The 27,652-nt window shown below is 50.7% G+C and overlaps 1 protein-coding gene across 2 annotated transcripts in view; it reads left to right on the plus strand.

The window, feature by feature from the left end:
- SFMBT2 (Scm-like with four mbt domains 2) overlaps positions 688-27,652 on the plus strand; it is a 193,835-nt gene continuing 166,870 nt past the window's right edge. The window contains exons 1-2 of one of the 2 annotated variants that reach the window (XM_021065007.1): positions 688-866; positions 23,018-23,169. In XM_021065007.1, coding sequence (XP_020920666.1) covers positions 23,070-23,169 — 100 coding nt within the window. In that variant the 5' untranslated portion in view covers positions 688-866; positions 23,018-23,069. Of the gene's footprint in view, positions 867-1,040; positions 1,382-23,017; positions 23,170-27,652 lie in introns of those variants that run through there. The other variant, XM_021065006.1, reaches the window with a different exon arrangement.

Raw genomic sequence — 27,652 nt, forward strand, 5'->3', positions numbered from 1 at the left:
CGAGAGGGGGTTGTAGGAAGAAGATGGACACAGAACTGGGAGACTCCGGGGGATTTTACCTCTTGTGGCCATAAGGCAAAAACCCTGACAAAAGGTGTCCTATCTCCATTTCCCACGGAAATAAATTCTAGCCCCTCGCAGCATCTCCTCTCTACTAAGTACAGCCCACCTAAGGAAGTTCTCGGTCTGGCCCCTCGGACGTCGCCAGTATTTCCGCCCTGGGGACGTTCCGTTCAGTCTCTGCTCAGCTCAGGCCTGAGGAGCTCTGCTTTGTCCGCCTCCCTCCCCTGTCCCCGGAATAGGGCCCGGGGACCCGCCACCCGGAAACCCTGCCCCGTAGGGATCTGCGCGGCCCCCCATTTCCCCCCACCGTCGCCGAAGGCCACGTTTTTCTCGGGCGGGAATCTTTTCCCGCCTTACAAATAGCTGGCCCAAGCCCGGTGCCCTCTTTGGTCGCCTAGGCCTGGACATAGCCCGGGAGACGCCGTGGCGACCCTTGTTAGCTGCGTCCCGCAGATACCTCGCCCGAGCAGTTACTCCCCTGCGGTGGTTTCCCTGGAAAATCTTTCCTCGGCCCCCTCCCGCCCTCCCTGAGGGCCAGGAAATGTTTGAATCTGCATAGAAAAGGCGCAATTTAAGTGCTGGGTGGGGCGCAGTGGGGCGGGACAGGGGTTGCGGAGAGGATTGAATTTCTCTTCGCTCGCAACCTTCCGTCGGCGGATAAAGCGCAAGTTTGTGGATTTCGCCCCCAGAGAGATTGCAAAACCGATGAAACAGAAAGTGTCCAGTGAGATGCAGAGTTTGCCCAGATTTCCCTGCAGAGGCGTTTGCGGAAACCCCTGTGATGGGAACTTTCTGCATTTCGTGTACGGAGGGAGCTAAAGGAAAGGAGGGAAGGGAGCGGGGCGGGGAGGGAGGCATTGGGAGCGTGAAGCGTGAAGCGTGTGTGTGTGTGTGTGTGTGTGTGTGTGTGTGTGTGTGTGTACGCGCGCGCGCGCGCGCGCGCAGGGGGGGAGGTTGTGCCCGGGAGCGGGGGCGTCACAGCGGGGGCAGAGGAAGGAGTGCAGAACGTCCTGCAGGCTAATTGGCTTAAGACGTTCTGCAAGCGCTTGGAAAAGGTCGTTGAAGGAGTTCGCTGCACACACACCAAATAATAATCTTAAAAAAGAGTGCCGGGCATGCGCACACGGAGGATGCCATATTGGAAGGAGGCTGTAGTGGGAGTCGGAGGACCAGAGCGGGCGCGCGAGGGAGGCGGCGGGCGGGGAGTGAGCGAGGCAGAGCGAGCGAGCGGGCGGGCGAGGCCGGCGTCCCCACCCCCCCTAACCCCCGGCGGCGCCCGGGGCCTCGGTCCACCCACGGGGAGGACGAACTTCACCAGGTAGGACGCCGCGCCGGCCGCTGTCCCCGCGCCCAGCCCGCCCCGCGAGCAACCCTCCGGCCCGCAGGTTGAGTGCGCCGGGCAGGCTTCTTTTTTTCCAGCTCCGAAAAAAAAAAAAAGGGAAGCTCGAGCTAGCCCGGGAGTGGGGGGCTGGAGGAGGGGGTGCCGAGGGAGAGAAGCGAAAGAGAAGGGCTGGAGGAGAAAGCGACAGCACTTGAGCAGAGCCCCAAACTCCGCGCTGCGCTCCGGGTTGTCATTTTTGCTCCCCCGTCCCCTTCCCCCTCGTCCCTCCGCTTTGAAAAAGCCGGGCCTTGCGGGAGTCCGTCCGTAGTTGCAAAGTGTCCTCCCGGGTGCAAAGCTGTCCTCTCCCGCCGCCCACCTCCCGCATTTGTGCGCTCGTTTTAGCGACGCAGCCGCCCTTGCTACCCCCCGCGCTCCCTCGTCTTCTCTCGGGGGTCTCTTTCTTCGGCTTCCTTTTTTTTTTTCCCCCCTTTCCTTTTCTTTTCGGTGTGTCTGTTAGGGGTGGCAGGAGGGGGGTGTGGAGAAGATGGTGGGTGAGTACTGGAGACCAACCATCTAGAGGATTAAAAATCGTGTACATATTCGGAGTCACCCCTTTGGAAACATTTGCCTGTGCAGCTGAAATGAAATTGTCAGTAGTAGTTTCGGAGCGAGCTCCGGTATGGATGATCTTTTTGTTCTTTTTTTCCCTTTTTTCCCCCTTTTCTTTTTGGTGGTACATTAAAGTAATATCCTGTCACTTGGGGCTTTCCTGTTGTCTACTCTCATGTGACCTCCTTTCAAAATTACTAATCTGATCTGGCTTTCGAGTTTATTTTTTAGTACGTGTGTGTGTCAGTCAAATCCGCCCAAAAAAAAAAAAAAAAAAAACTGTAGGGACTGCTAGATCGATCTATTGATTTTTGACCCGGGGCTGCGCCAGGGGATTAGTTGGGAGAAGGGGGAGTTTAGGGGTTGGGGGGTTGGGTGATTTGCGGTGGGCAGACGCACAGTCCAGAACCGGATCTGTACTCGTGTTTTCTTGGAAGCAACTGCCGGGAAGCACTATTTAGAAGCCGTGCCAGTTTCAATATGGCGGGCTAAGGTGGCTTTTAAAAACTGAAAATAAAGGTTTTGAGGTGGGAAAAAACCCAACCGGAGATGCTGTCCCTTAGTTTCAACTCTCTTTGGCTACTCCAGTAGCTGCTTTAGCGAATTAAATGGGAAAAAAGAGAGGGAATGAGCTGCCCTAGTTTTTTCCGTGGTTAGAGTCTGCGTGTCCAGTCGATTGCTGGAGGGGAGAGGGCGACCGCTGGCCCGGACCGGGGCGTCCGAGCAAAACTGTTCTGTGTGCCTTTGGATTAGTGTGCATACCTGTGTGTGCAGTTGGGTGGGGGGAGGGGGTCAAAGAGATCCGCCCCTAATTCGTGTGTGCGTCTTGGAACCGGACCCTGCTATGATGTGACATGACAAACTGCTGACACGTGGTGCAAAATACAGGAGGGCAAAGGGAATGATTTATTTCGGCTTTCTACGAGACGAGTTCTCGTTCTCTGTAGGCTAGATTCTGTGTGGGTAAAGCTCGGTAGGTGGGAGGAGGAGGTGCTTACTAAAAGGACTAACAGTCCAGGGTTTCGGGTGCAGCCTGGCTGCAGACGCCCGTGGGGTGTTTTGCGTGCAGGGGGCGCGCTGCGCCTATTGGTGGGCATCTGGTACAGTTCGTACAGAGGTGGGGTGGGAGGTCGGGGGGCCGTCGTCTCAGGCGTGGGTGTGTGTGTGTGTGTGTGTGTGTGGGTGTGTGTGAAGGTGGAGCGGGGGGAAGGGCGGGGGCGCCCGGAGCTCCGCTTTAAAGCGTGGAGGGAGGAGTTGCGCTCCAGGGAAGGTGGGGGATGGGAAGAGCGTTCGCGGAAGAAAGTGTCCTTTGCTCCTGCCGGGTTTCGATCGACAGGGCTGGATCGGCGAGGGGCGTTCGCCCAGGAGCTTGCAGGGGTGTCGCCTTGGGTTTTGAGAAGACTGCTGGGAACCCGGGAGAGGCCGGCCTCCGGGACCAGGGAGGGTCTGAGAGTGGAGTTTGAGGGCAAAGTCGGAGCTTCTAAGTGGAGCCCGAGGGAAAAGCAAGAAAACCGAGCTCCCTTAGCTGGGAACAGGGGTCCCCGACAGGGGTCGCCAGTGGCCAGAATGCAGCTGCCGGGCGGAGGTCGGGCAGTGGTGCCCCCGGGGTGGACCGGGGCCGCTTGGCAGCCACGCGTAGTACCCGGGGGCCGGGCGAGGGACAGGTCCAGGGGACCTTCTCAGGGCCCGCAGACCTCATGGCCCATCTGCCTAGTGTGCCAAGACGTTTTTAAATCCTAGGGTTAAAAAGACAGCGCTGGCCAGGTCTGTAGTTACCGCAGTAACGTAGTCTCTGGGCGTTCGCGGGGGCCTAGGGGCAAGATCGGTGGGGTCAGCTCATCCTCCCACTTAGACGGACACAGGCCTGTCCCTCTCGGTGTGGATGGGGGCTGGGGGGAGGTGTTACCAGGATTGGAGACCTCGCAGCAGATTTTCCCTCCCACCTGGACGGCCAGGCTTGAGCGATCCGCGACCCTCAGGCCCGGGCGCGTTTCACCCCCCCCGCCTCTCCATCCCCGGGCCGAGGCGGCAGCGCGTTCCCCGGTGCCCCCGACTCCGCGGGTCCTGCCAGAGACGAGCTCCCCCGTGGGCTTCGCCGAAGTGGAAACCAACCTAAAATGGCTCTGTGCTTGTAAACTGCAGTTTCAGCCGGGAACCCCTCCCCTCGCCCTCCTGACGTCGCCGCTGACAAGCGCACAATTCAGTCCAACGCCCCGAAACCTGCGATTTTGCACGGAGCTGGGCCATGGAAGCGAATATACAACAGCTTACAAAGAACATTCCACAGGGTTCTTGCAGGGCCCAAGTTTCCCTCCTTGTGGGGAGGAGCTGGAGGAGGGAGGCACGGAGATCAGGCTGGAGCACGGCCGACCCCCGCCTCGGAACCGGGGCTGGCGACTTCTACGCGGAAAAACCCCAGGGAGACGCCCGGGGGACGCGGGGGGCGGCCCCGCGGAGCGATGGCTACTTTCAGGGGCTCTCGTCCTTGACCGCCTTGGTGGTGTCGGGAGTCCGGACACGACGCCGGGAAGCCTGCGAGGCCGTTTCCAAACTTCTGGAGACCAGCTTGCAGTTTCGCTTTCGGAATTTTCGGGATCTTTGGGTTTATAGAATTGGGTGGGATTCCGGGAAGGGCAGGGCGCCGGGGGCTGGCCGCGGGGATACTCGTTCCTTACAGTGGAGCAGTCAGGACTCCCGCCCTCCGCCCCTCAGCCCCCGGGCCCGCGCTGGCGACCCCTGCGCTGGCTCCCTGGACCCGGCGCGCGGGCGCCTTGGAAGGTCTGGGGCTCCCGGCTCGGCTGAGCGTGGTCCTCGCGCCGGGTTTGTCCGCTCCAGCAGCGCAGCCGCGGCGCATCCGAGCCCACTGGTGGGAAACCGCCTTCGACGCGGGCAGACCCGCCGGAATCCAAATCCATCGCCGCTGCCCTCGACTTCCCTCACCGTCCCCCATCCTTGCACCGCAGCCGAGGGACCCGTGGGACCGATTGGCGTGTCTGCACCAAGCAAATGGACCCAGGTTTCACCGGGTCGGAGAAAAAGCGAAAACAGGCTTCAATTCGGCACCATTTCCTGGAGAGGCGGTTGGGGGGTGGGGAGGGAGACCCAGCGGGGGGGGGGGGAGAGGCCTCGGTGGTCAAAAGGAATTGCTGGCTAGACTCCCCTTTGAGATAGGGGATCTGCTGCTACTTTCTCCCAGCGAAGCATTAAATTTGCACACATTCTGCTTCCTCCCTTCCATAAATAAGTACTGTCAGATTTTTATCTTGGCTCATTGCTGGGACCCAGCCGCCTGCCTGGAAGGGCGGGCGGGGGCGGGGGACTGACCCCCCCACACACACACCAGAGACCCTCCCAGTCCCCTACCCAAGCTGTGCTCGGACCCATTCCTGCGCGTCGAGGAATTATCCAGAGGCAGGGCGATTCAGCTGCCCTTACCCTAGAGGGGAGTTTGATCAGCCACTGTTTTGATGTGTGTTTTTCTAGAAGTGCCAGCTGAGACCTGCAGGGATGACAGAGGAGTATTTTCCATTTCCCATTAGGATACCCACACCTTGAACCTCAAACAGGCCATCCTACTGGGACGTGAGTTTCACTAATGACAGAAGTAATTGATCTGAGAGCTTTTCCCCTTCATGGTTTCTTGCGGAAATTATGGACTAATTTTTTTTGAAATCTTGCTGGGTATAAATAACTAGTTTCATGATTATTGACCAAAAACAACAACAACAACAACAAAAACGAAAGCAGAAGAGGATCCCGAAGAAAGGGAAAAAGCCTTGGTGACCTCCCAAAATTTCTCTTATTGTTAATTATTATTGTTACTGCAGCAGCACCTTCAGCATTTGGAAGTTCCCCGGCCAGGGGTCCAACAGGAGCTGTAGCTGCCCATCTATGCCATAGCCGCCACGCCTGCAGGATCAGAGCCACATCTGCGACTTACCGCTGATGGATCCCTAACCCACTGAGTGAGGCCAGGGATTGAACCAGCATCCTCACAGACACTATGTCGGAACCCGCTGAGCCACAGTGGGAACTCCCATTTTTCTTTTTCATGAGATCTTCCTTTATTCTAGGATTGCTGAATGTTTGTCAGGTGCCATTTCTGCCCACTCTAGCTGAGGTGGCACTTTCTACCTTTTTCCCTATGCCGTTGTCCCCAAAGGACGTGCCACATCTGAGCAGAAATGCTGGCTGATGGAAACACAGCTCTGAGCATAAGTGAATGCGGCTTCCCTTTAAGGGATGGAAGAAGCTCATACAGTGAAAATGCAGACTCTTTTGGCCTCAGATGCAGCCTAAATGTTTTTGTAAGGATTTCGAAGTCAAAGAGTTCTTTTTTTTTTTGTCATTTGAACAAAAATAGTCTCCTGTGGCGTTTGAATGACCTTCCGTTCTAGTATTGGATAACATTTCTCTTGCTACATTTTATGCTTCGGAGCTTTCAGAGTTCATGTGACGGCGTAGTGGTCCCTAAGAAGAACTTGCAAAATGTTCCTGCTGCCCACCCCCCAAGAAACGAGGATTTGTAGTGCAAGGTGCATTTTGTGTTTTCTTGACTGTTCTTATGTTGCCTGGGTAGCACCTTACTGTCCCCATTCTGCAAGTCAAAAAAAAAAAAAAAATCAAATTAGGGACATTCTGCTTGTCATGACAAACCAATCCACACACTTTGTGGTGATCCGGGATCTGACAGCTCTGTTTTGTAAGGAAGGGTCCTGACACAGAACGTCTGGCTGTGTGACCTTGGACCAATTACTGAATGTCATCTTTCTGAGCCTCAGCTTCTATCTCTACAAAATGCGTTTTGCACTGGAAGCTCACTCAGAGCCCCATGCTGCTCTTTGGGGGACGGGGGGGGGGGGCAATCGGTGATCAAACATATCCCATGCAGACACAGCTCGGATCCTGCGTTGCTGTGGCTGTGGTATAGGGCAGCAGCTACAGCTTCGATTTGACCCCTGGCCTGAGAACTTTCATATGCCGTGGGTGCGGCCCTAAAAAGCAAAAAAAAAAAAAAAAAAAAAAAGCTACTTATTTAAACATGCATTGTTTGCCCGCCACTCTTATTTCTCAGTGATTCATCTTGCAGACTCCTGTCCAGAAAGTGTCGTGAAAACACGACTGACCATCGTCCCAGGTGGTGTCTGTGAACCATCACTATTCGGGAGGAACAGGTGGTTATTGTTATGGGGGTATGAGCTCCCCATGGGGCCGAGGTTTCAGTCGTGCTCTGGAAAAGGTGAGGTGGGGAGAAGACTGAAACACACACGTGTGGCCTTCAGATAGATTCCCAGTCACAGCAGGCCGGTGCTCGGTCAGCGTGTCTTTGCAGACAGGCCATGAGGAAACACCTCATGTGCGTTTGCTTTGGTAACTCCTCAGACCAGAAGGGACCGGCCCCCAAAGCCCCCGTACCCCACCTTCCCGGCCGGCCTGAGTGCCTGGAACTTACTGGGTTCATATTCATCGTGCGGGTGGGGACTGCAGCCTCCAGGTAGCCCAGCGAGTGGGAGTCGGATCCGACGGTCCGTCTTCCATGCCCGCTCTTCAGGTTGGGCCCTGGGACAGGACTTCCTCTCTGTCAGGGCTGAAGGTGTCCTGAGTCCGGATGAAACGCGATCGTGTTGGCGAAACCACGTGTTGGCTGAAGATTTATAAACAGGAAGTTTCTAGACAGTGTGTTGTAAATACAGGAAGGTATTTAATGCAGGGCTTGCAGCCTAAGGAGCCCGAGACACAGTCACAAGGGAGGGTTAGAGGATTCAGCTAAAGCTACCACGTCAAACTTCTTTTTTTTTGTTTTTTTTTGACTTTTAGGGCTGCCCTGTGGCATATGGAAGGTCCCAGGCCAGGGATCAAATCAGATCAGCTGCCGGCCTCTACCACAGTCACAGCACCTGGGCATCCGAGAGCCACGTCTGCGACCTACACCACAGCTCACGGCCACGCTGGATCCTTAACCCACTGAGCGAGTCCAGGGATCGAACCTGCATCCCCATGGATACTACTCAGATGCGTTGCCCCTGCGTCACTACGGGAACTCCCCCAGGTCAAGCGTCTTTAGTATGGGATTTGCATGATCAGCACAGCAGGGTCCCCGTGAAAAGATACCACCATGGTTCTCCCCATTCCTACTCAGAAAGTTTTACTTTCTGGCCCTTAGGTTTCTGTTCTTTTGATAAGATAGATGTCTTTGACAATGATGTGGAAAAAGAATCCATTGTGCTCTTGGTTTCATTAAAAAAAAATTTTTTTTCTTAAAAACAAAAGCACCACCTTTTGGTAGCTACCTTGCTTGTGAAAGCGTTTGGTGAATTCTGCAGAGTCAGAATAGCATCAGCAGGTGTGAGTACAAAAGAGGGGTTTGGAGCTGGTGGGACAGATTTTTATCCTGTGATATCCCCCCCCCTGCAGTTTTATTGGCTGAGAAAAGATATGGGGTTATTTAAGCAGATTTCTCCTAAATTTGACAAGTTTTTCTTTTTTTCTTTTAGTTAAAACTGAATTATGAACTGCATCATGTTCATGTATAATCAAGTGTATGAAATTCCAAGTGCAAGTTCCTACAGTCTCATTTAAAATATAATTTCCACAGATGCTCACAGTGGGGACCTGCCCTGTAACACAGGGACCTCTACCCTATATTCTGTGATAACCTCTGTGGGAAAAGAATGGGACAAGGGATAGATACGTGTGTGTATAACTGAATCACTTTCTTGTACAGCAGAGATCATCACAATGATCAGAAAATTTCATCCAGCAGTTCCTGTTGTGACTTGGTGGGTTTAAGAGAATGACGCTGCCTCTCTGAGGATGCAGGTTCGATCCCTGGCCACACTCCGTGGGTTAAGGATCCGGCGTTGCTATGGCTCTGGTGGAGGTCTCAGCTGTAGCTCTGAATTGATTCCTAGCCTGGGAACTTCCATATGCTGCAGGTTTGGCTGTAAAAAGAAAAAAAAAAAAAAAAAAATTCATCCAAAAAAAAAAAAAAAAGGAAAAAGTGAAAACTACACCTTGGATCTGTGGGTCTAGGGATTAATGATGAAAGGACTGTGGGAGCACTCTGATTTGGAATTACCGGTTTACTCTGAATAATGTTCAACTTAAAAATAGTAGCTACTGGGAGTTCCCTTCGTGGCTCGGTGGTTAATGAACCGCACTAGGATCCTGGCCTTGCTCAGTGGCTTAAGGATCTGGTGTTGCCTTGAGCTGCGGTGTAAGTCACAGACACGGCTCGGATCCTGTGTTGCTGTGGCTGTGGTGTAGGCTGGCAGCTACAGCTCCAGTTCGACCCCCTAGTCTGAGAACGTCCATATGCTGCAGGCGTGGCGCTAAAAAGCAGAAAAAAGAAAAAAAAAAGTAGCTACATATTTAAATATCCACTCTTTGCCAGCGGATCCTCTAATGCTTCGAATTTACCTCTCCTTCTTGATGATTTATGAGGGTGTCAGCACTTCCATTTTGCGGTGGGGGCACTGAAAGAGAGCCTGAATAACTTGCTAGCAAGTTAGAACGAGAGAGAGCGCGAGGATTTCAATTCTAGTGTTAAATTGTCTTGAAACTGTCATATCCAGTATGTCTGAGACTCTGCCTGGCACTTTAAGTGCATTCACTTTTTTAATCTTTACCGGCGAGTGCTGGTATCTCTATTTTATTGATAATTTATTGAGCCTTTGGGAAAGATACAGAGCCACACGAACAGGTTTTTTTTAAAAAAATGTTTATTTATTTATTTATTTATTTTGTTTTTCTAGGGCCGCACCCGAGGTATGTGGAACTCCCAGGCGGGGAGTCCAATCAGAGCTGTAGCCTCCGGCCTGAGTCAGAGCCCTGGCAACATGGGATCTGAGCCAAGTCTGCGACCGACACCACAGTTCGTGACAATGCTGGATCCTTAACCTCCTGAGCGAGGCCAGGGATCGAACCCACGCCCTTATGGATAAGAGTCGGGTTTGTTACCACCGAGCCGCGACGGGAAGTCCTGGCCTGGGCACTTCTACATGCTGTGGGCATGGCCAAAAAAAATAGGTTTTATTGTAAGTTTTCTCTCCCCCTCCTCTTTTAAAGCTATCACCCCGCTAATGAGGGTGGGAGCAACAGAAAACAATTCTCCAGTCCTGGGAGTCGTGGCGCGTGGAAATCAGGAGGACGTAGGTACGGAGGGCCAGGGAAGAAAGCCGGAATTGTCCCTGTACGAGGTGGCCTCGGGCCCTCAGGGGCACAGCGGGTGATTTTTGTCGCTGGTAGCAAACTGAGGGTGCAGCCCCAGCGCTGTCCCCTGGGAGGTCCGGACCTCTCTGCCTTGCTGCTCCCACTGGGTGGTCAGGTCCCCCTGGGCTCCTCCCGGGGTCGGGTTGGCCTCAGGCTTGAAGCTGGCCATGCAGAGCCCGCTCCACTTACCCTGCGAGTGGAAGTGCATGTCGCTAACTGAAAAGTCACGTTTTGCCAACTTGACGTAGCTGAGCGTCCGTGGAAATTGGCCTTGGGGATTATTTTAGAAAGCACGCTAGACTTGGCGAGAATAAACTCGCGCGGTGGTTCGAGTGAGCCTCTGGGGAACTCGGAGACCAAGGTCTGCCTCGGCTTTTCGTGTGACCTTGGCCGAGTCTCTTTCCTTTTATCTTCCACCTGCTGTGGGGTTTTTCCTGTGACGAAGGGCAGGACGGATTGCTTGCTAGGCCCGCACATAGTTAACAACCCTGCTTAAAAGTAAAAGACATGTTTGCTTTTCCAGTATTGTGACAAAGACACTCTTCTTGTTAGAGAAACAAAAAACTCTTCCTGCCTTTACAAAGGTTTGTGCTTAACAATTGCAGAGGAAGCATTTACACTTGCAGCCACGCCGCCACGCCTCGCCCCCATCTTCACACTGGGAAGGATGTTTCTCTCCTGGTGGGTGGTTTTTTTAAGTTATATACTGAATAGCAGTCATTTTGTCTGGGCGCTGAGCAGAAGTGCTCCGTGGGCAGAGGGGTCTGTCCTTTGGTGTAGATGATGCCAGTTGGGGTGTGACAGAGGTTTGCGACAGAGACTCTGAAGGCACTGTCCGGAACAGCCTTGCAGCGGGTGCTCTGTCTGAAAGAGGCAGTGCCTCTCAAGCACCGTGGGCAGCCTTTGCCACGAGACGAGTGCTGCTGGGAGCCGCTGGGAGCCGTCGAAAAGCCGAGGGGGTTGGAGGGGGAAGCCCACTGCCAGAATTTCGGTTGGGATCCTCTGGTGTTTGCAGTCATTTCTGTAGGGAAGATGCTGGATTTGCCTGTCTGAGGGCAGAGAAGCGGGAAGGGCAGCCTTAGAGTGGACTTGGGTGTGGGGCAGAATCAGCCTGAGAAGGAAGAGGAGGGTTCCTCTGGGAGGCCCTTAGTCCCCCTATGTGTGAACAGGAGGACGGAGGCCTCGAAGGTGAAATTAAGAAATCCAGGAGTTCCTGTAACGAACTGGCTCAGCCCTAACGAACCTGACTAGCATCCATGCGGACGCAGGTTCGGTCCCTGGCCTCACTCAGTGGGTTAAGGATCTGGCGTTGCTGTGAGCTGTGGTGTAGGTTGCAGACACGGCTCAGGTCCCGTGTTGCTGTGGCTGTGGTGGAGGCCGGCAGCTGCAGCTCTGATTCGACCCCAGCCTGGGAACTCCCATATGCCGCAGGCGCACCTCTAAAAAGCAAAAAAAGAAAAGAAATCCGGAGTGCAGATGTTTATCTTTTGAAATATCTCATTTATTTTCTTAATTAATATGGTTGGGGTTAACTCACTCCATTAAACTTCATCTGCTTCCAGTTATTCTTTTATGATGCCTCATCTTTTATTTGTAAACACACAAACAGCAGATATAAACATCACTTCCCCAACCTCCAGTTGTTTGTTGGGGGCTGTTGTTTAAACCCTATGTGGCTCATTTTGCCCAGATCCGTCTGCTAAGGTTGCCACGGATGGGTCCACCTGATTTTGGCCGCTAAATGCTACAGGCCTCATCCTGTGTATTTGATCTTGGTTCATCTTATTTCCAAGTTCTCTGCCTTCATTTTTCCACGTGACCCAAATTCAAAGAGGCTTTTAAAGTCCCAGAGGTTAAAGAGGTGTGTGTGTTGGAGAGATGTACCTCCCAGGTTTTTTGGTTTTTGTTTTTCAGGGTGATTTTTTGGATATTTATCGAGCAGCAGGTGCCAAGGAGAGAGTCTTCGAGGCTGCGCAGAGGCGGAGGGTGGGTGGGGAGGCTCCAGCCAGGCCAGTTTTCGCAGAAGCGTTGACCTCAGTGTGCTAATTAAACAGAGAAGAAAGTCGGGGTGCAGCTTGTGATGTGTCAGTTGAACCCGATGGTTTCCAAGGTCCTTCAGGGCCTCACGCTTGGTGGATCCAACCCTGCCAGGTGTGCGTCCCTGATTTCAGGTAAGGAGATGCAGACAACAGATGCCATCTTAATAGAGGCTGATGGTTAAGGAGCACCTCCTTTTTGTCTGCTCCCCTCTCCCTTGCTCCCCAATAGTCCATAGCGCTGTTACTGAAAAACAGCCACCTCTGGAATCAAACACCAGCCCTGCTTCTCTCTGCTCTTTAACCTTCTCTTTGGAGGCAGGAGAATGGCTCTAAGGGAATAACAGAGTATTTGGAGCCTTGGGTTCTGGCTCTTGTCATTGGTTGTCTTTTTTTCTTTTTTAAAAACAATTTTTTTATTCTCTTTTTTTTTTGGCTGTGCCTGCAGCATGCAGAAGTTCTTGGGCCAGAGATCAAACCACTACCACGGTGGTGACAAAACCACATCCTTAACCCACTGAGCCACCAGGGAACTCCTCATTCATTGTCTTTAAAACTCTAACTTAAAATAGGCTTTACTCTTGGAGTTTCTGTTACAGCTCAGTGGTAATGAACCTGACGCGTCTCTGTGAGGATGAGGGTTTGATCCCTGGCCTCACTCAGTGGGTTAAGGGTCCGGCATTGCTGTGGGCTCTGGTGTAGGTTGAAGACGTGGCTTGGATCCCACATTGCTGTGGCTGTGGTGTAGGCTGGCACCTGCAGCTCTGATTTGACCCCTAGTCTGGGAACCTCCATATGCTGCAGGTGCAGCTCTAAAAAAGCAACAAACAAACAAGAAAACGTTATCTTCCCAGCTGGCTGCAAAATGCAGACTGCCCTCTTCCCCTCTGCATCCCTGTCCTGTGAACCAGATGGCTTTGGGCAGTGCAGCAGGTTAAGTCTTTGAGTAGCCAGCTGGGCTTTAGGACCTGATGCACCTCTTTGCTGAGAGCTTCTGGGATCCGGCTTAGACCGTGGTGAAAATTTCCATTTTTGAGTCTCCATTCCGTTTGGGCAGATGCTATATTATTCTCTCTGGCCACAGACACTTTTAACCAGGAGGTCTGGGAAAACCCAGATATCCTCAGGTCCGTGAGTGGGAGGGGAGACCACAGGAGGCTTCTAGAACAGTCCCTGCATTTTGCAGATGACAACAGTGTTGCTTGTTGTGCTTAAAAAGTCGGAGAGTACATTTCACCAAGGGCTGGTTACATTATAGCGTAAAGCCAGCCCTCCTGCAGTCCTCTGCAGGATATGCTCACACATCCAGGGTTCTTTTTTTTTGTCTTTTTGCTATTTCTTGAGCCGCTCCTGCGGCATATGGAGATTCTCAGGCTAGGGGTCGAATCGGAGCTGTAGCCACCGGCCTACACCAGAGCCACAGCAACGCGGGATCCGAGCCGCGTCTGCAAACTACACCACAGCTCACGGCAAGGCCGGATCCTTAACCCACTGAGCAAGGGCAGGGACCGAACCCGTAACCTCATGGTTCCCAGTCGGATTCGTTAACCACTGCGCCACGATGGGAACTCCCAGGGTTCTTCATAAACCCAAGTAAACATGGGTGTTTTTAAATTGACTCTGCAGTAGGGATTTGCAGTTGGATGGACCCCACTCGAGTAAACTTCCTTTCTTCATTTAAATGATACAATTCATACCATTTGGTTGGTGCCCACTTTATGGATCTGTGCCTATGGCTTCAAGACCGTCCCTGAAATGCTCTTCAGTTGTTGGGAATCCCTAGCTCCGTTGCTGAGCTCTGCAGGCTGGGGTGACGCCAGGTTTCACCCTCGAGAGGTGGGCTCAGTCGGTCCTTTTCATCGGCCAGCGTCTTAGTCGATGACTGTGGCACCTCTGAAGCTTGTCTGCACCTGTCCTGCTCGAAGTTGTCCATTCATAAAATCCCCTCTGAAAATTAGGCACCGATGATTAGATGTTATCGCTGCACATCTAACGTGCAGAGGGGTCCCGTGTTAAGAATTCTTTATTTCTTGCGTTCTCGTGACTGTACATGCAACACATGGGCTGGTTTCTCTGAACTGACGCGTATGCATAGGGGTGTGCTGTGCAACGCAGTTCTGTAGCACATGAGGTTACCCGCTTTGTTCTAAGCTTGTGGTCCTGCTCTCATTCATTCCTGTTCAGGTTGTAGGTGACAGGGAAATCCTGGGTTTCAAGTTTGTGCAAGATGTTAGCACCAGATGTCTTTGCTCCCTAGAAAGTCTTGTCTCTTTGACGAGGCCCCACCGCCAAGCTCTTCTGTGTCAGATATTTCATGTCAGCCAGTCGTATGCCAGCCTAAGAAGGGTGTTTACCTTTGAATAGCTTGGAAGTCAGTTTCCGCTGTAAGAAATCCTATATGGCTGCCTCCATGCAAAGACCCATAGTAGAGTAGGTTTTTTTTTTTTTTTTGTCATTTCAGGGCTGTACCCTTGGCCTTTGGAGGTTCCCAGGCTAGGGGTCGAATTGGAGTTTAGCCGCCGGCCTACACCACAGCCACAGCAACGCCAGATCCGAGCTGCGCCTGCGACCTACACCACAGTTCACAGCAATGCTGGATTCTTAACCCGCTGATCGAGGCCAGGGATCAGCCAGGGATCAGACCCGCATCCTCATGGATAAGTCAGGTTCTTAACCCGCTGAGCCACAATGGGAGCTCCTGATGGGGTACATCAAGGCCTCACCCTCTTGATGATAAATAAGCAGTAACTGATAGGTAAATAGTAGATAAATGAACTTTCAGGATGGGGCACAGCTCGTCTGCAGCTTCGGGGTTTTCTCTTCTCTTGAGCCAGTCACTCGGAAGGCTGTTCTCTTTCTCCCCGTGCACGCGTCTGTTTGTGAAGCTTGCCGCCCGATGGGGAGGTTAGGTGACAGTCACCACCGTGAATTAGAAGATACAGTCTGTTTTTGTGGGGACCCCAGGCCGCCGCCATCCCTGGTGCTTAGCCCTCGGCCATCCCTTAGCCCCAGCATATCTTATTTCCCGGGATGGAGCTGTGAATCCAGTTGGGAAAAATGAGCATTTCTTAGGCTGGGGCCGCAGGTGGTGTCGGGTTTCAATCTCTTTAGAGCCAAAACTCCTGAAATCTGGTTGAAAAATGGCCAGACGACTGCCATCCCTCCTCCGAGTAAATCAAGCTCGGAGCTCCGGGCGGACGGCGCCACTCCATGAACCTTTGCCCCCAAGAGCCCGTTCCCCTCCGTTGACGATGGAGCCAGGCAAGGCCCTGCTCTTCTTAGAAGGGGCTGCGGGGGGCGGCGGGGGAGGGGGAGCTGGGAAGAGTGGGAGCTGATGGGCTCCGTCATGCTTTCGAAGCAGCGGGGTCCGGGTGACAGGTGACTGTGCAAAGAAGGGGTTTTTCCTTGTCGATGGCTCCTGGGCACCTGACACCTGTTTTCATCTTCAAAGCCATTGGCAGATACGGTTCTTGAAGATGCTCCTGTGATCGCCCAGGCTGTGAGCTGCTTCTCAGGGAACCGGAACCTGGGATGTTTCAGAGATCAGGTTTGGGCGAACAGTTTGGTGGTGCGCCCCCCTTCAGAATCCTTGGGGGTTTTCCATTTTGATGGACATGGTTGGAAAGGTCTCAGCGGGGATGAGGTGTCCTAGTGCTCCTTTTGACATTCCTGCGGTGCGACAGGAGGCATCTGCTCTGTGATCCAGACGTGCTGGAGTTCCAGGGGCTGCCACGGCAGGCCTGGAATTTCCTAAGCTTTTAGTGTAGGCCTTGGCTTTTCATGTTCCATCTGGAGAGTAGTCTGTCTTCCGAGCCACATAAAAAACAAATAACTGCAAACCTTCCCCCTCTCAGAGTAGCAAGCCTGAGATTGCAAGTATGGTCATTGGTAGTAAATGGCCCGTTTGTTGCAGCGTTAAGGCAGATCCCTTTGAAAGTACTGGATAATTGGGTAACTTGAAAAGAGGTGCGGAGTTCCCTAGCGGTGCAGCCGGTGAAGGATCTGGCGTTGTTGCTGCTATGGTTTGGGTCTGATCCCTGGCCTGGGAGTTTCTGCATGCCTTGGATGTTCCCCGCCCCCCCCAAAAAAAGAAAAAAGAAAAAAACACACCAGAGAATAAAAAGATGCAACATTTCTCTGATTGATATTAATACATTGTTGTAAAGCTTACTGGAGTTAGTCCTTTTTTTATTTTTTAATTTTTGGTCATGCCCGAGATATGTGGAAGTTCCCAAGCCAGGGACTGAACTCGAGCTACAGCGGTGACAACACCAGATCCTTAACCTGCTGCACCGCAGGGGAACTCCATGGAGTGTGTCCCAAGTGGAACACCTTTGGTCTTGCCTTTGGATGAATGGCGATCAGAATGATTTCTAATGCTAAGGTAGCTTCGTTAATACAATAGACAGTTTCACCTTTTTGCCTGAATTTTGATCATTTTGGTTTCAAACTAGTTGCACAGTGATGAGAGCTTAACTCTTATCATGTCTCCTAAAGAAATCAAAGAGTTCCTGCTGTGGTGCAGCGGGATCAGCAATGTCTCTGGAGCACAGGGATGCGGGTTCGATCCCCAGCCTGGCGCAGGGGGTTAAAGGACTCAGCACTGCTGTAGCCGTGGTGTAGGATGCAGCTGCGGCTTGGATTTGATCCCTGGCCAGGAACCTGCATATGCTGCAGGGGTGGCCAAAAAAAAAAAAAAAAAAAAAAAAGGAAGAAAAAGAAAAAAGAAAGAAATCAAGGAGAAGAAGTGGGATATCCCTTAGCACCAGCTTCGGGAGAGGGGAGAGTTTATCGATCGTATCTGGCGATCCGAAGTTGGAGTTGCCACAGCGTTTGATTGCTGTGGATTTAGGAGGAGATCTTCTTTCTTAGAGCCGTCGCTGCAGGGAAGAGAATGACGGGGGGCCGTTCCATTCTAAACCAGTGCCCCTGGGCTGGAGACCCCCAGCCCTCTTGCTGGAAGGTGGGAGAATCCCTTTTCCTGTAATGTGCCTGAGCTAAGAGCAAACACTCAAAGCCACGTTGGGGTTTCTTTGGGGGAGGACCCACTGACTCCGCGCAGTGGCTCCCAGGATCTGTGGTCCTCATGGCTGTGCTGGGAGGCGTCAGGCAGCCTTTTCAGTCCCCAGTCTCAACTCGAGAAATCGCAGAGTATTCCGGCCTTCTGAGGAAGGCAGCTAATACAGAAAGTAGAGACCCGGAGTTCCCCTTGTGGCACAGTGGGTTAAGGATCCTGTGTTGCTGCAAGCTGTGGCGTAGGTCATAGCCACCGTGTGGGGACCTCTCTCCTTTCCTGCACAGCGCTCTCTCCTTGAGGTTTAAGCACCTTGGGCAGCATTTGATGTGAATTTTAAATTGACTTTTTTTTTTTTTGACGGAAGGGGCGAAAGAAACCAGACGGCATTTGGCATTATTGATAGTCTTGGATGAAAACTTAGCATGGCACATCCTGAGTTCAACAGCACAATCTAAGCAGCCTAATGACGAGCTTATTGAAAAGAAGCACGGTCCTTCTCTGGTGGCTGTGTTGGGATTTGGGATCAGGTGTGTAGCAGGAGCCCTCGGACAGAGCAGTGTAAATGGATTGGAAGCTTATTTCTCTCGGAAGTAGCAGCCTGCAGCTGACAGCACAACTCAGCTCCTGCTCTCCCAGCGTTCCTGCTTGTGGGCCCTTCCTCTGTATGATCTCAGAAGCGGGGAGCCCTGGGCGGTGACTGGTAAAGGCACGACCTTCCACCCAAAGGCGTGACCCTCTGGTTGAACAGCGTCACTCTGCAAGCTTCCCACCGGCCAGCACTCGGTAGCCTGGCCACATCCTGCTTTAGGGACACCCCAGCCGTGTTGCTTTTGGTGAAGCAGTGACTCCTCGCTGCAGACAGAAGAGGACGTGGAAATTTAGCTTTGCAGGGGGGTGGGGGCTGCACTTAACAGTTTCTGATGCACAGTGATTTTCTAGTCCATCCACAGGAGCATGTCACGGGATGATCAAGTCTCAAGGCTGGGTTCCCAGGCCCCCCAACACCGTTATCACCCCCTTAAGAAACCTGCCTTAAATGGTCCCAAGTTCAGGGATTGCTGAACTCAGTAGCCCCTGTTTTGTTGGCCTTTCTGATACTTAGTGCATGGAAACATGGCTTTGTACGTGTAAGAATTTCATAGACGATAAAACCATCTTAATAAGTTCAGGGGTGTAGGAGTGGATTTTTAACTGTGAGGGGTGGTCTGCTCCAAGCAGCACCCCACAAAATACATGGCCAGAAACATATAGAGACGCATGTTAAAACATTAAATGTAAAACGTGAAACCCGAGGGAGGTTAGACTCCCGGCTCCCTGTGGTGGGGAGGACGTTTTAGGAGAAATGAAGTGAACTGATGCATTGGACTGAGTTTAAAAAACAGCCCACACTCAGTACGGGTGTCAGAGGGAGGTGCTGAAGGGCAAACTGGGGAAAGATCTCTGCCGGGGTTTTGTGGGATTAGATACGTAGCGCTCTTAAAAATACATAAAAAATGCCCACGAAGGTGAAATGCGGGACAAGTGGGAGCTATCACATGAGGATTGCAAATTACAGTGTTGGGAACAGTCAAAAATCAAAAAGCAACTTCAGGGCGTTCCCGTCGCGGCTCAGTGGTTAATGAACCCAATTAGGATCCACGAGGACACAGGTTTGATCCCTGGCTTCGCTCAGTGGATTAAGGATCTGGCGTTGCCGTGGGCTGTGGTGTAGGTCACAGATGAGGCTCGCTTCCTGTGTTGCTGCGGCTGTGGTGTAGGCCGGCGGCTGTAGTTCCGATTCGATCCCTAGCCTGGGAACCTCCATGTGCTGTGGGTGCAGTCCTAAAAAGATGAAAGACAAATTAAAAAAAAAACCCAAAACACCAACTTTATGGCCAACAGTAGGGGAACAGCAAAGAAGGGACCTTATTCAGATTATCATAAAAATCATACCATCCTTTCAAGCGGTGTTTTCAAAGATTGCAGTGATGTGGGGAATGCTTTCTATGTGATCATTAGGCGGAAAATGAATGAAAATTCCAAATTCTGTGTGAACTCAAAAAAAAAAAAAAAAAACCTACAGAGAAGCTATCAGGAGGAGATACAATAAATGCAAAACTGATGATCCCTGGGTGTTAGACTTACACGTGACTTTAATTTGCTCCTTTGTAGTTTTATTTGCGAGACTTGTACAGAGAGTAGAAAGGGAAGGCAAAAGTGAACGTTGCCAAAAAAGCCAACAAGTGACATGTCATTTGCCAAAATAAATTTCGCAGCTGCCTGTGCGGACAGAGCCTTGTCACGTGTCCTTACAGAATAATGTGGGTTTTTGGTATTTTTGTTGTTGCCCTTGACTTCTGTTTAAAACGATGGATCTGGTGCATTTAAATTGGTCTTATTTTACAGTCCTGATTACCTTTTTAAAGCATCTAGTTAGAGGCAGACGATGGAGTCGATTCAATGAGGAAGGAGTCAGAAAAACTTGGGCAAACATTTTTCTCTTTAAAAACTGATGTAGAAGCCATGGGTACTTCACCGATGGATTAATAGTTCTGGTCATAGATTTTTTTCCTTGAAGAAAAGCTTTCTGCCTTATTCTATTTGAAGTGGAATAATTTTCTTGCATTTGTAGATGAATGGAAAAAATAGTTTTAGTATGACATAACTTAGCCGCTAGGATTGCTTCTCTTTTGAAACTGTATTGATACAGAAACACAGCACATTCACTAAAAACTACTGCATTAGGAAGATGGTGGTGAAAGATTTGTGGAATATTGCAGGGAAACTGTGATGTTGTCTTTTAAGGGCCTTAGGCTTTAAAATGCCCCTGTTCTCTTTTCACTAGCTTGCTGTGTTAAAACTTTCAAGAGGCCTGAGAATTGGTGATGGTTTAGGATATGTTCCAAACTCAGATATAATACACTCTAGCTTTCCTCTGCAGTGGTATAGCTGTTCAATAGGGCAGTGCTAGCCACATACAGCTTTTAAGGAGATATGCAGTGAAATATTACTCAGCCATGAAAAAGAATGAACTCTTGCCATTTGCAACAACATGGATGGACCTGGAAGGTATTATGCTCAGTGAAATATATCAGACAGAGGAAGACAAATACTGCTACTTATCACTTATCTGTGGAACCTAAAAAACAAAACAAAGGGCTGTAACAAAACAGAAACAGATTCATGGATACCGGGATCAAACTTGTGGCGAACATTGGAGAGAGAGGGAATAGGGGAGGGGGCAAGATAGGGGAAGGGAGTTAACGAGGGACAAATTGCTCTGCAGAAAATAAATAAGCTACGAGCCTGTATTGTGCCACACGGGGAATACAGCCAGTGTTTTATAATAACTTTGAATGGAGTGTAATCTGTAAAAATACTGAATCACCATGTTGTGCACTTGAGACTAATATTGTAAATCAACAAATAAAGTGAACTGAAGTTCAAGTTGAGATTCGCAGTCATAATAGCAGCCTTTCAAGGGCCACATGTGATTCCCATATCGGGTATTGAAAGCTCAGTTTGCCCTTGCTGGTCTAGAGATAATTCAGAAGAGATAATAAGTCTCCAGCAATTTAAAATCCTATGTAATGAGTGTTCTCCCCCACCCGTTTCCTTCCCGACGAGGCTCTACTTCACGTATGCTAAAATGCTTATCTTCTGTGACTACTCCCCAAATGATAGGAGAAGGCAGGATAGAGTTGATGGGGGGGGTGCACATTGTATTAAATTTGGCTCCAGTCAACAGGTATTCAGAATGCAGAAAATAGGCAGTTAATACTTGAGAAAACCCCAGTAGACTCCTAGAACTTCCGGTTTAGAAAGGACCATTGATTGCATTGAATCGAACCTCACTTGACTTCTGTAAATTCAAGTACCACGATTCTGCTTGTCAGCCACAGAGGGATTCGGACTGATTTAACTTTACTGACGGTCCTGAAGTCCACTGTCCAAATTGGGACGTTACCCTTTAAAACCTCAGTCTTCTGAACTTACTCTCTTTGGAAGAGGGCTGCTTTCATTAAAAGACACTTTTGCCTTTGGCCTTGACATTATATATATTTTAAGAATGGAAAGGAAATACATTTCCTTTGAAAAATGGCCTTTTGAGTGGAGCTTAGGGTGTCGTAGTTAGGAAAAGGGTTTGCTTTGTAAAAGCCTGTTTTTATTTTGCAAAGCTCTAGATCAGTTGTTGCCAGTAAGATGGGCTCACCCCCTACTCACTGAAAGTCAAGTTTTGTGAACTAGTTGGCCATACTCATATTTCGTAGACCTTCTCCCGGAATTACTTCTTTCCATAGGCACCCGGAGGTCCCGCTGGTGGCTGAGAGTAGCTGTGGAAAGTGAGGTGATTCCTTCTAGACCTTGAGGTCATCCTGAGATAGGAGTTTTAACTGCATGAAAGTCATAGCTGCTGTAGAGAAAATCTGAAAAATGGGGTAAAGAGAAAAAAAGTTTAATGGTTACGGGCTTCGTCAGGGCTGAGTGTGCCTTTCCAGGTTCATCTGCTGAAGCCCTGACCCCCAATGGGAAGGAATTAGGAGTTGGGGGGGGGTCTTTGGGAGGTGATGAGGTTTTGATGAGGTCAGGAAGATGGAGCCCCCAGGATGGGCTTGGCGTCCTTAGAAGAAGAGGAGGAGATGCCCCCCTCCAGGTGAGGGCACAGCGAGAGGACGGCCGTCGGGAAATCAGGAAGCCTGCTCTCACTAGACACCACATCTTCCTGCACCTTGACCTTGGACTCCCAAGACCTCCAGCCTGTCCCTGGGGCCTCCCGGACCTCCGTGCTCTGTTACGGCAGACACTGCAGCCTAAAGCCAGCGTGGATGCTGAGCCACTGCTCACCACCTGCGTTCCCAGTGTCCCCCCCCTTCCCGTTACTTCTTGCAGCAGGCGTTTCAGCCTTTCTCCTGCCATGGCACGAGTGACCAGCACACTGTTCCACAAGCTTTGCCTTTTTGACGAATGTCATTTTAATAATTCAGAATATTCTCCAGGATGGTAAACTGAATAGCACCCAAAGAGGGGTGTATGTGAGAGTGTGGGTGTGGGTGTGTGTGAGTGTGTGTGTGTGTGTGTGTGTGTGTGTGTGTGTGTGTGAGAGAGAGAGAGAGAGTGTTGGGGGGGTGTGGTGTTCTTAAAAGATACATTACCTGTACCTGGGTGACAAACTATTCCATTTATAGGATAGGGATGGACACAGGAGCCTTTATTTTCTTCATCAGTCCTTGCCCTTAGGCTCATCTAAACTGTTCTCTACCTAGAGAAGTAAGGGGGAGCCCTGAACAAGTGAAAGACTGAGAACCCCGCAGACGGCTGCAGCTGACCACCAGCCCTGCGTGGCTGACCCTTAGGGGAGACCGTGCCTGTGGGACACTGGACGGCCTGCCTGTGTGGGGATGCTGGCAAGGCGGGCGGGTGCCTGCTGACGGCATCCAGGGAGAGAGGAGGAGGTAGCCGGGTGGAGGAGTGTCTTGCCCATGCTGCCGGGGTAGACTGGGGGTGGAGACGTCGATTCTAGCCGGGGAGGACGCATGTGTCCATCTTAGTGGGGATGGCGACCTTAGAAAGTAGATGCTCTTGCTGTGACCTTGTCGTTGACCCTGTGTGACTGCCAGTCTTCATTCCGGATGCTCTGTCACCAGCATTACGTTGCATCCTGCGTGTTGTTGGGAAATGCTAGCAGCTCTGACGGGGACGCCGAGCTTCGTGGAGGGTTCAGAAGCGGACGGCTGCGCTTCAAGGGCTCTGATGTCTGCTCTCGTTGTTGGTTGCCCATAGGTAACGGTTCCTGCAGGATGAATTAAGAGAACAGGATCCTCAGGCATCGAGAATGGAGACCAGTGTGTCGGTGTCCAGTACGCAAGACCCTTCATCCTCACCTCTGGAAAAGCATCCCAGCTCAGCTGATCGTAACGGAGATCTTGATTCAGGTATGAGTTTCGTTTTCTGGACCCATTTGGCCTTTTGACGTATTGACCTGTTTTCTCCCTGAAAGAGTTTAGAAAACCTGGGGCAGCGTTCTAGATCTCACGTACTGCCCCTCCCTGGGATTGGCGGTCAGAGTTATAAGCAGATAGCACCTTGAAAGTGATGCAGAATTTGGTTCGAAGTGCCAGACGGATCGGGCTAGGTTATAGTCAAGTGACCCATCACTTCAAAATCTCAATGGCTTTGTGATCCAGCAGTCCCACTCCTGGGTATATATCTGGACAAAACTCTAATTTGAAAAGATACACGCCATCCCTACAACAGCCAAGATACAGAAGCAACTTAAGTACCCATCCATGCAGATGAGTGGCTAAAGAAGGCGTGGTGTGTACACACACACACACACACACACACACACACACAGAGGAATGTTCCCCAGCCATAAAAAGAATCAAATGGTGTTATTTGCAGCGACATGGATGGACCTAGAGATTATCATACTGAGTGAAGTAAGCCAGACAGAGAAAGACAAATCCCACGTGATATCACTTGTATGTGGAATCTACAATAGGAGCCAGATGAGCTTATCCAAGAAACTGAAACAGACTCAGAGAAAAGACTTGTGGTTCCCAAGTAGGACGGAAGGTGGGGGGGTGGGTTGGCAGTTTGGGGTCAGCGGATGCCAACGAGGGTGTGTGCAGGCTGGGTGACCAGGTCCTCCTGTGGAGCACAGGGAACTATGTCCAATACCCGGTGATGACCCGTCACGGAAGAGACTGTGGAGACGAATGCGGGTGTGCCTGACGGGGTCAGGCTGTACAGCGGAAGTTAACACCGCGGTGTCAGTCAGCTCTCTTCAGTAAAACGAAGCAAAACAGCATCTCAGTGGCTTAGCATAGGAGTGTTGATAAAGGAGTCACACGGGTGCAGCCGCGTCATCAGATGTCCTGTCGGGGGGGGGGGTGGCGTTCTAACGGTGCTGAGGGTCTTGGATCAGCAATTAAACATGCCCGCCTGGAAGCGACTTCTTTTTTTTTTTTTTTTGTCTTTTTGCCATTTCTTGGGCCGCTCCCGCGGCATATGGAGGTTCCCAGGCTAGGGGCCAGAGCCACAGCAACACGGGATCCGAGCCGAGTCTTCAACCTACACCACAGCTCACGGCAACACCAGATCCTTAACCCACTGAGCAAGGCCAGGGATCGAACCCGCAACCTCATGGTTCCTAGTCGGATTCGTTAACCACTGCGCCACGATGGGAACTCCCTGGAAGCGACTTCTGCTTAGAACCTTTTGACCTGAATGAGTTGTGTGTTTCTGCCACGGCAGGGGAGGCAGGAAAGACACTTCTCTCACAGGTGCTGAGCAAGACAGTTCAGGACGGCCTGCCCAAGCCTCAGAATCCCTTTTCCAAGACCCGCTGGGAGCCTGGAGGGCATTTCAAGAAAAGCGCCTGACGTGAACGATGCTTAGGTCGTGTGAATTTGTGCTCAGATAGTTCTCCCTTTAGGAAATGCAAAACAAAATCAACAACAACAACACAAGAAATTCAAAGCCAAAATTAAAACCAGTCTTTGAATTATATATTTAACCAGTGACTTTATAAATGCCTCTTTTTCTAACTACTTGTATAATAGAGTTTATTTTCAAAAGATAATTTTTTAATAGAAAGGATTGCACTGTTTACATAACAGTAGATTATATAAGGACAACTCAGCTCTCTGGATTGTAAGCATTTGCTGTGGTGAATTCATGTACAAAAATGATCATTAACTCACTGGGAGATCTGACTGTTGTCCAAAAGTGATGTGTCTTCACATTTTGGTAAAACTGGCAATGACAGAATTACAAACTGCTTGGTATCATTACATTTATCAGATTGTTTCTCAAATAATATCTTATCTGGCCTTATTATTACTTTATTATTTTTTTTTTGCCATGCCTGCAGCATGTGCAGGCTCCCAGGCCAGATATTGAACCTGTACCATAGCAGTGACCTGAGCTGCGGCAGTGACAACGCCAGATCCTTAACCTGCTGCACCACAAGGGAACTCATGGCATTGACTTTTTATCTATAAAAAACATGGAAAACCTTGAAATAATTGCCTCTGTTGAAAGATGTTAGTATCTGTTGCAAAATGGGCTCAGTTCTCCCCGTTTCTATTTTTCTGTGCACAAACTAGGAGTGAGAAATCCTCCCAAATGCAGAGCTGAGTTGAGCCTTTGTCTCCCAATGGAACCGTGGAAATTCTTTTTCTGAGAGTAGCCTCGTAGCTGAAGGTTCATCCTAATTATTCTGCTTTTTTTTTTTTTTTTAAAGTACAAATATACTTAAAGTCTTTCTTACTTTTGCTAAGTGAAGACATCTTTCCACTTTGGAGTGCCTGACTTTCTGTCCTCTGTAACCGTGTTATTTTAAGTGGTGTGTTTTCATACACTCTGATTCGACCCCCCAGCCTGGGAAATGCCATATGCTGCAGGTGTGGCCCTAAAAAGAAAAGATATAGCACCCTCAGTGTCCTGAACAGCTTTTTAAAAATTAGAAAATTTTTTTTTTTTTGTCTTTTTGTCTTTTTTGTTGTTGTTGTTGTTGTTGTTGCTATTTCTTGGGCCGCTCCCGCGGCATATGGAGGTTCCCAGGCTAGGGGTTGAATCGGAGCTGTAGCCACCGGCCTACGCCAGAGGCACAGCAACGCAGGATCCGAGCCGCGTCTGCAACCTACACCACAACTCATGGCAACACCAGATCGTTAACCCACTGAGCAAGGGCAGGGACCGAACCCGCAACCTCATGGTTCCTAGTCGGATTCGTTAACCACTGCGCCACGACGGGAACTCCTAAAAATTAGAAAATTTTTAAAAAAATTTTCCTTTTCTTTCTTTCTTTCTTTTTAGGGCTGCACCTGCAGCGTAGGGAAGTTCCTGGGCTAGGGGTCCAATCAGAGCTGCAGCTGCCAGCCTACACCACAGCCACAGCAACGTGGGATCTGAGCCATGTCTTCGACCTACACCACAGCTCACGGCAACACCGGATCCTTAACCCACTGATCGGGGCCAGGGATGGAACCTGCATCCTCATGGATATTAGTCCGGTTTGTTACCACTGAGCCACAACGGGAACTCCCGGGCAGCTTTCTTAATGTTCATCTTTGTCTCTTTTCCTAAGGAAGGTTATGATAGTGTGACTGACACCTGTGTCCCCTCCATGAAAGAGGCACCTGTAAGATTACTCCCTAGCTCGGGGGCCCTGACGCCGGCCTGGCAGCCAGCATGGGTGGCCCTGATATGGGGCAAAAAGAAGGAAGCGGACAGAGTTGGATTCCTGGAGTGGTGGGGGCTCTCCAGTTGCTGTGATAAAAGCAAGCAAAACAATATGCTGACAGAGTGATAAATAGATTCCTTGACATTCTTTTTCCAGGCCAGCGACGGGTAATTTCCTGATGAAGTCAGCAGATAAAGGGCCATTGCGCATTGCCAGTCCCTGAGCGAAGGCATCACCCTGGACACGTGGGCTTGGGTTTTCTTTTTTCTTTCGTACTAGGCGTGTTTTACCAGAGGGCCCATGGGCTCTTCTGTTTGCGAGGGAAAGGAGTCAACATTCTCAGCAGAAAAATCGAATCCGAATCTCTTACTTTTTTTTTTTTTTTTAACAGCTGCAGCCGCGGCATGGGGAAGTTCCTGGGCAAGGGGTTGAATCAAGCTGCAGCGGAGGCCGACGCCACAGCCCCAGCAACGCCAGATCCAAGCTGCATCTGCGACCCCCGAGGCAGATCCCTGCAATGCTGGATCCTTAACCCACGGATCGAGGCCAGGGATTGAACCCACATCTTCACGGAGGCCATGTCTGGTTCTTAACCTGCTGAGCCACAACGGGAACTCCCGTATCTCTTGCTCTTTGTGCTGGGGGCTGGTTCTGTGCGGCTCCGAAGTATTTCTCCCTCCCCCACTATCTTTTAAACGTCTTTTTTGAGTCGTTATTGCCTCTCCTGGCCAGGGGATGGGGTGTTTTCTTTTTTCTGGACCGTCTCTGGCCCTCTGGGGTCTGCGTGGCTCAGCCATGAGGACCTGTGTTCGGGTGTCTGGCCCCCGACCCCAGGTGCAGTCCTGCAGCTGTGACCTCAGATCGAGGACTGCCATTGGCTCATCCTTTCTGAGTTTCATTCATACTGTGTGTCTGTGTCTGTTTAATGTGCTAACGGTGAACCCTTCTCTAAACCTCGTGATTCTCTGAACTGACGCAGCAGTTAAAATCACACAGATGTAATGTCTTCTTCCTCTTCGTTTCCGCTAGAAAAACATCTGGCACACAGGAAGACACCCTGAGAGATTTCATTCATTCTGGACTTGCCGATTCGCTCTTCCTGGGCTGAGTTCTGGTTACGGATTTAATAGTCTCCCTTGCCAAGTTAGTCGTATTTCAGATTATAACCTTCGGAGTTCCCGTCGTGGCGCAGTGGTTAACGAATCCGACTAGGAACCATGAGGTTG

This window comes from Sus scrofa, chromosome 10, assembly GCF_000003025.6.
Source record: "Sus scrofa isolate TJ Tabasco breed Duroc chromosome 10, Sscrofa11.1, whole genome shotgun sequence".
Taxonomy (NCBI): Eukaryota; Metazoa; Chordata; class Mammalia; order Artiodactyla; family Suidae; genus Sus; species Sus scrofa.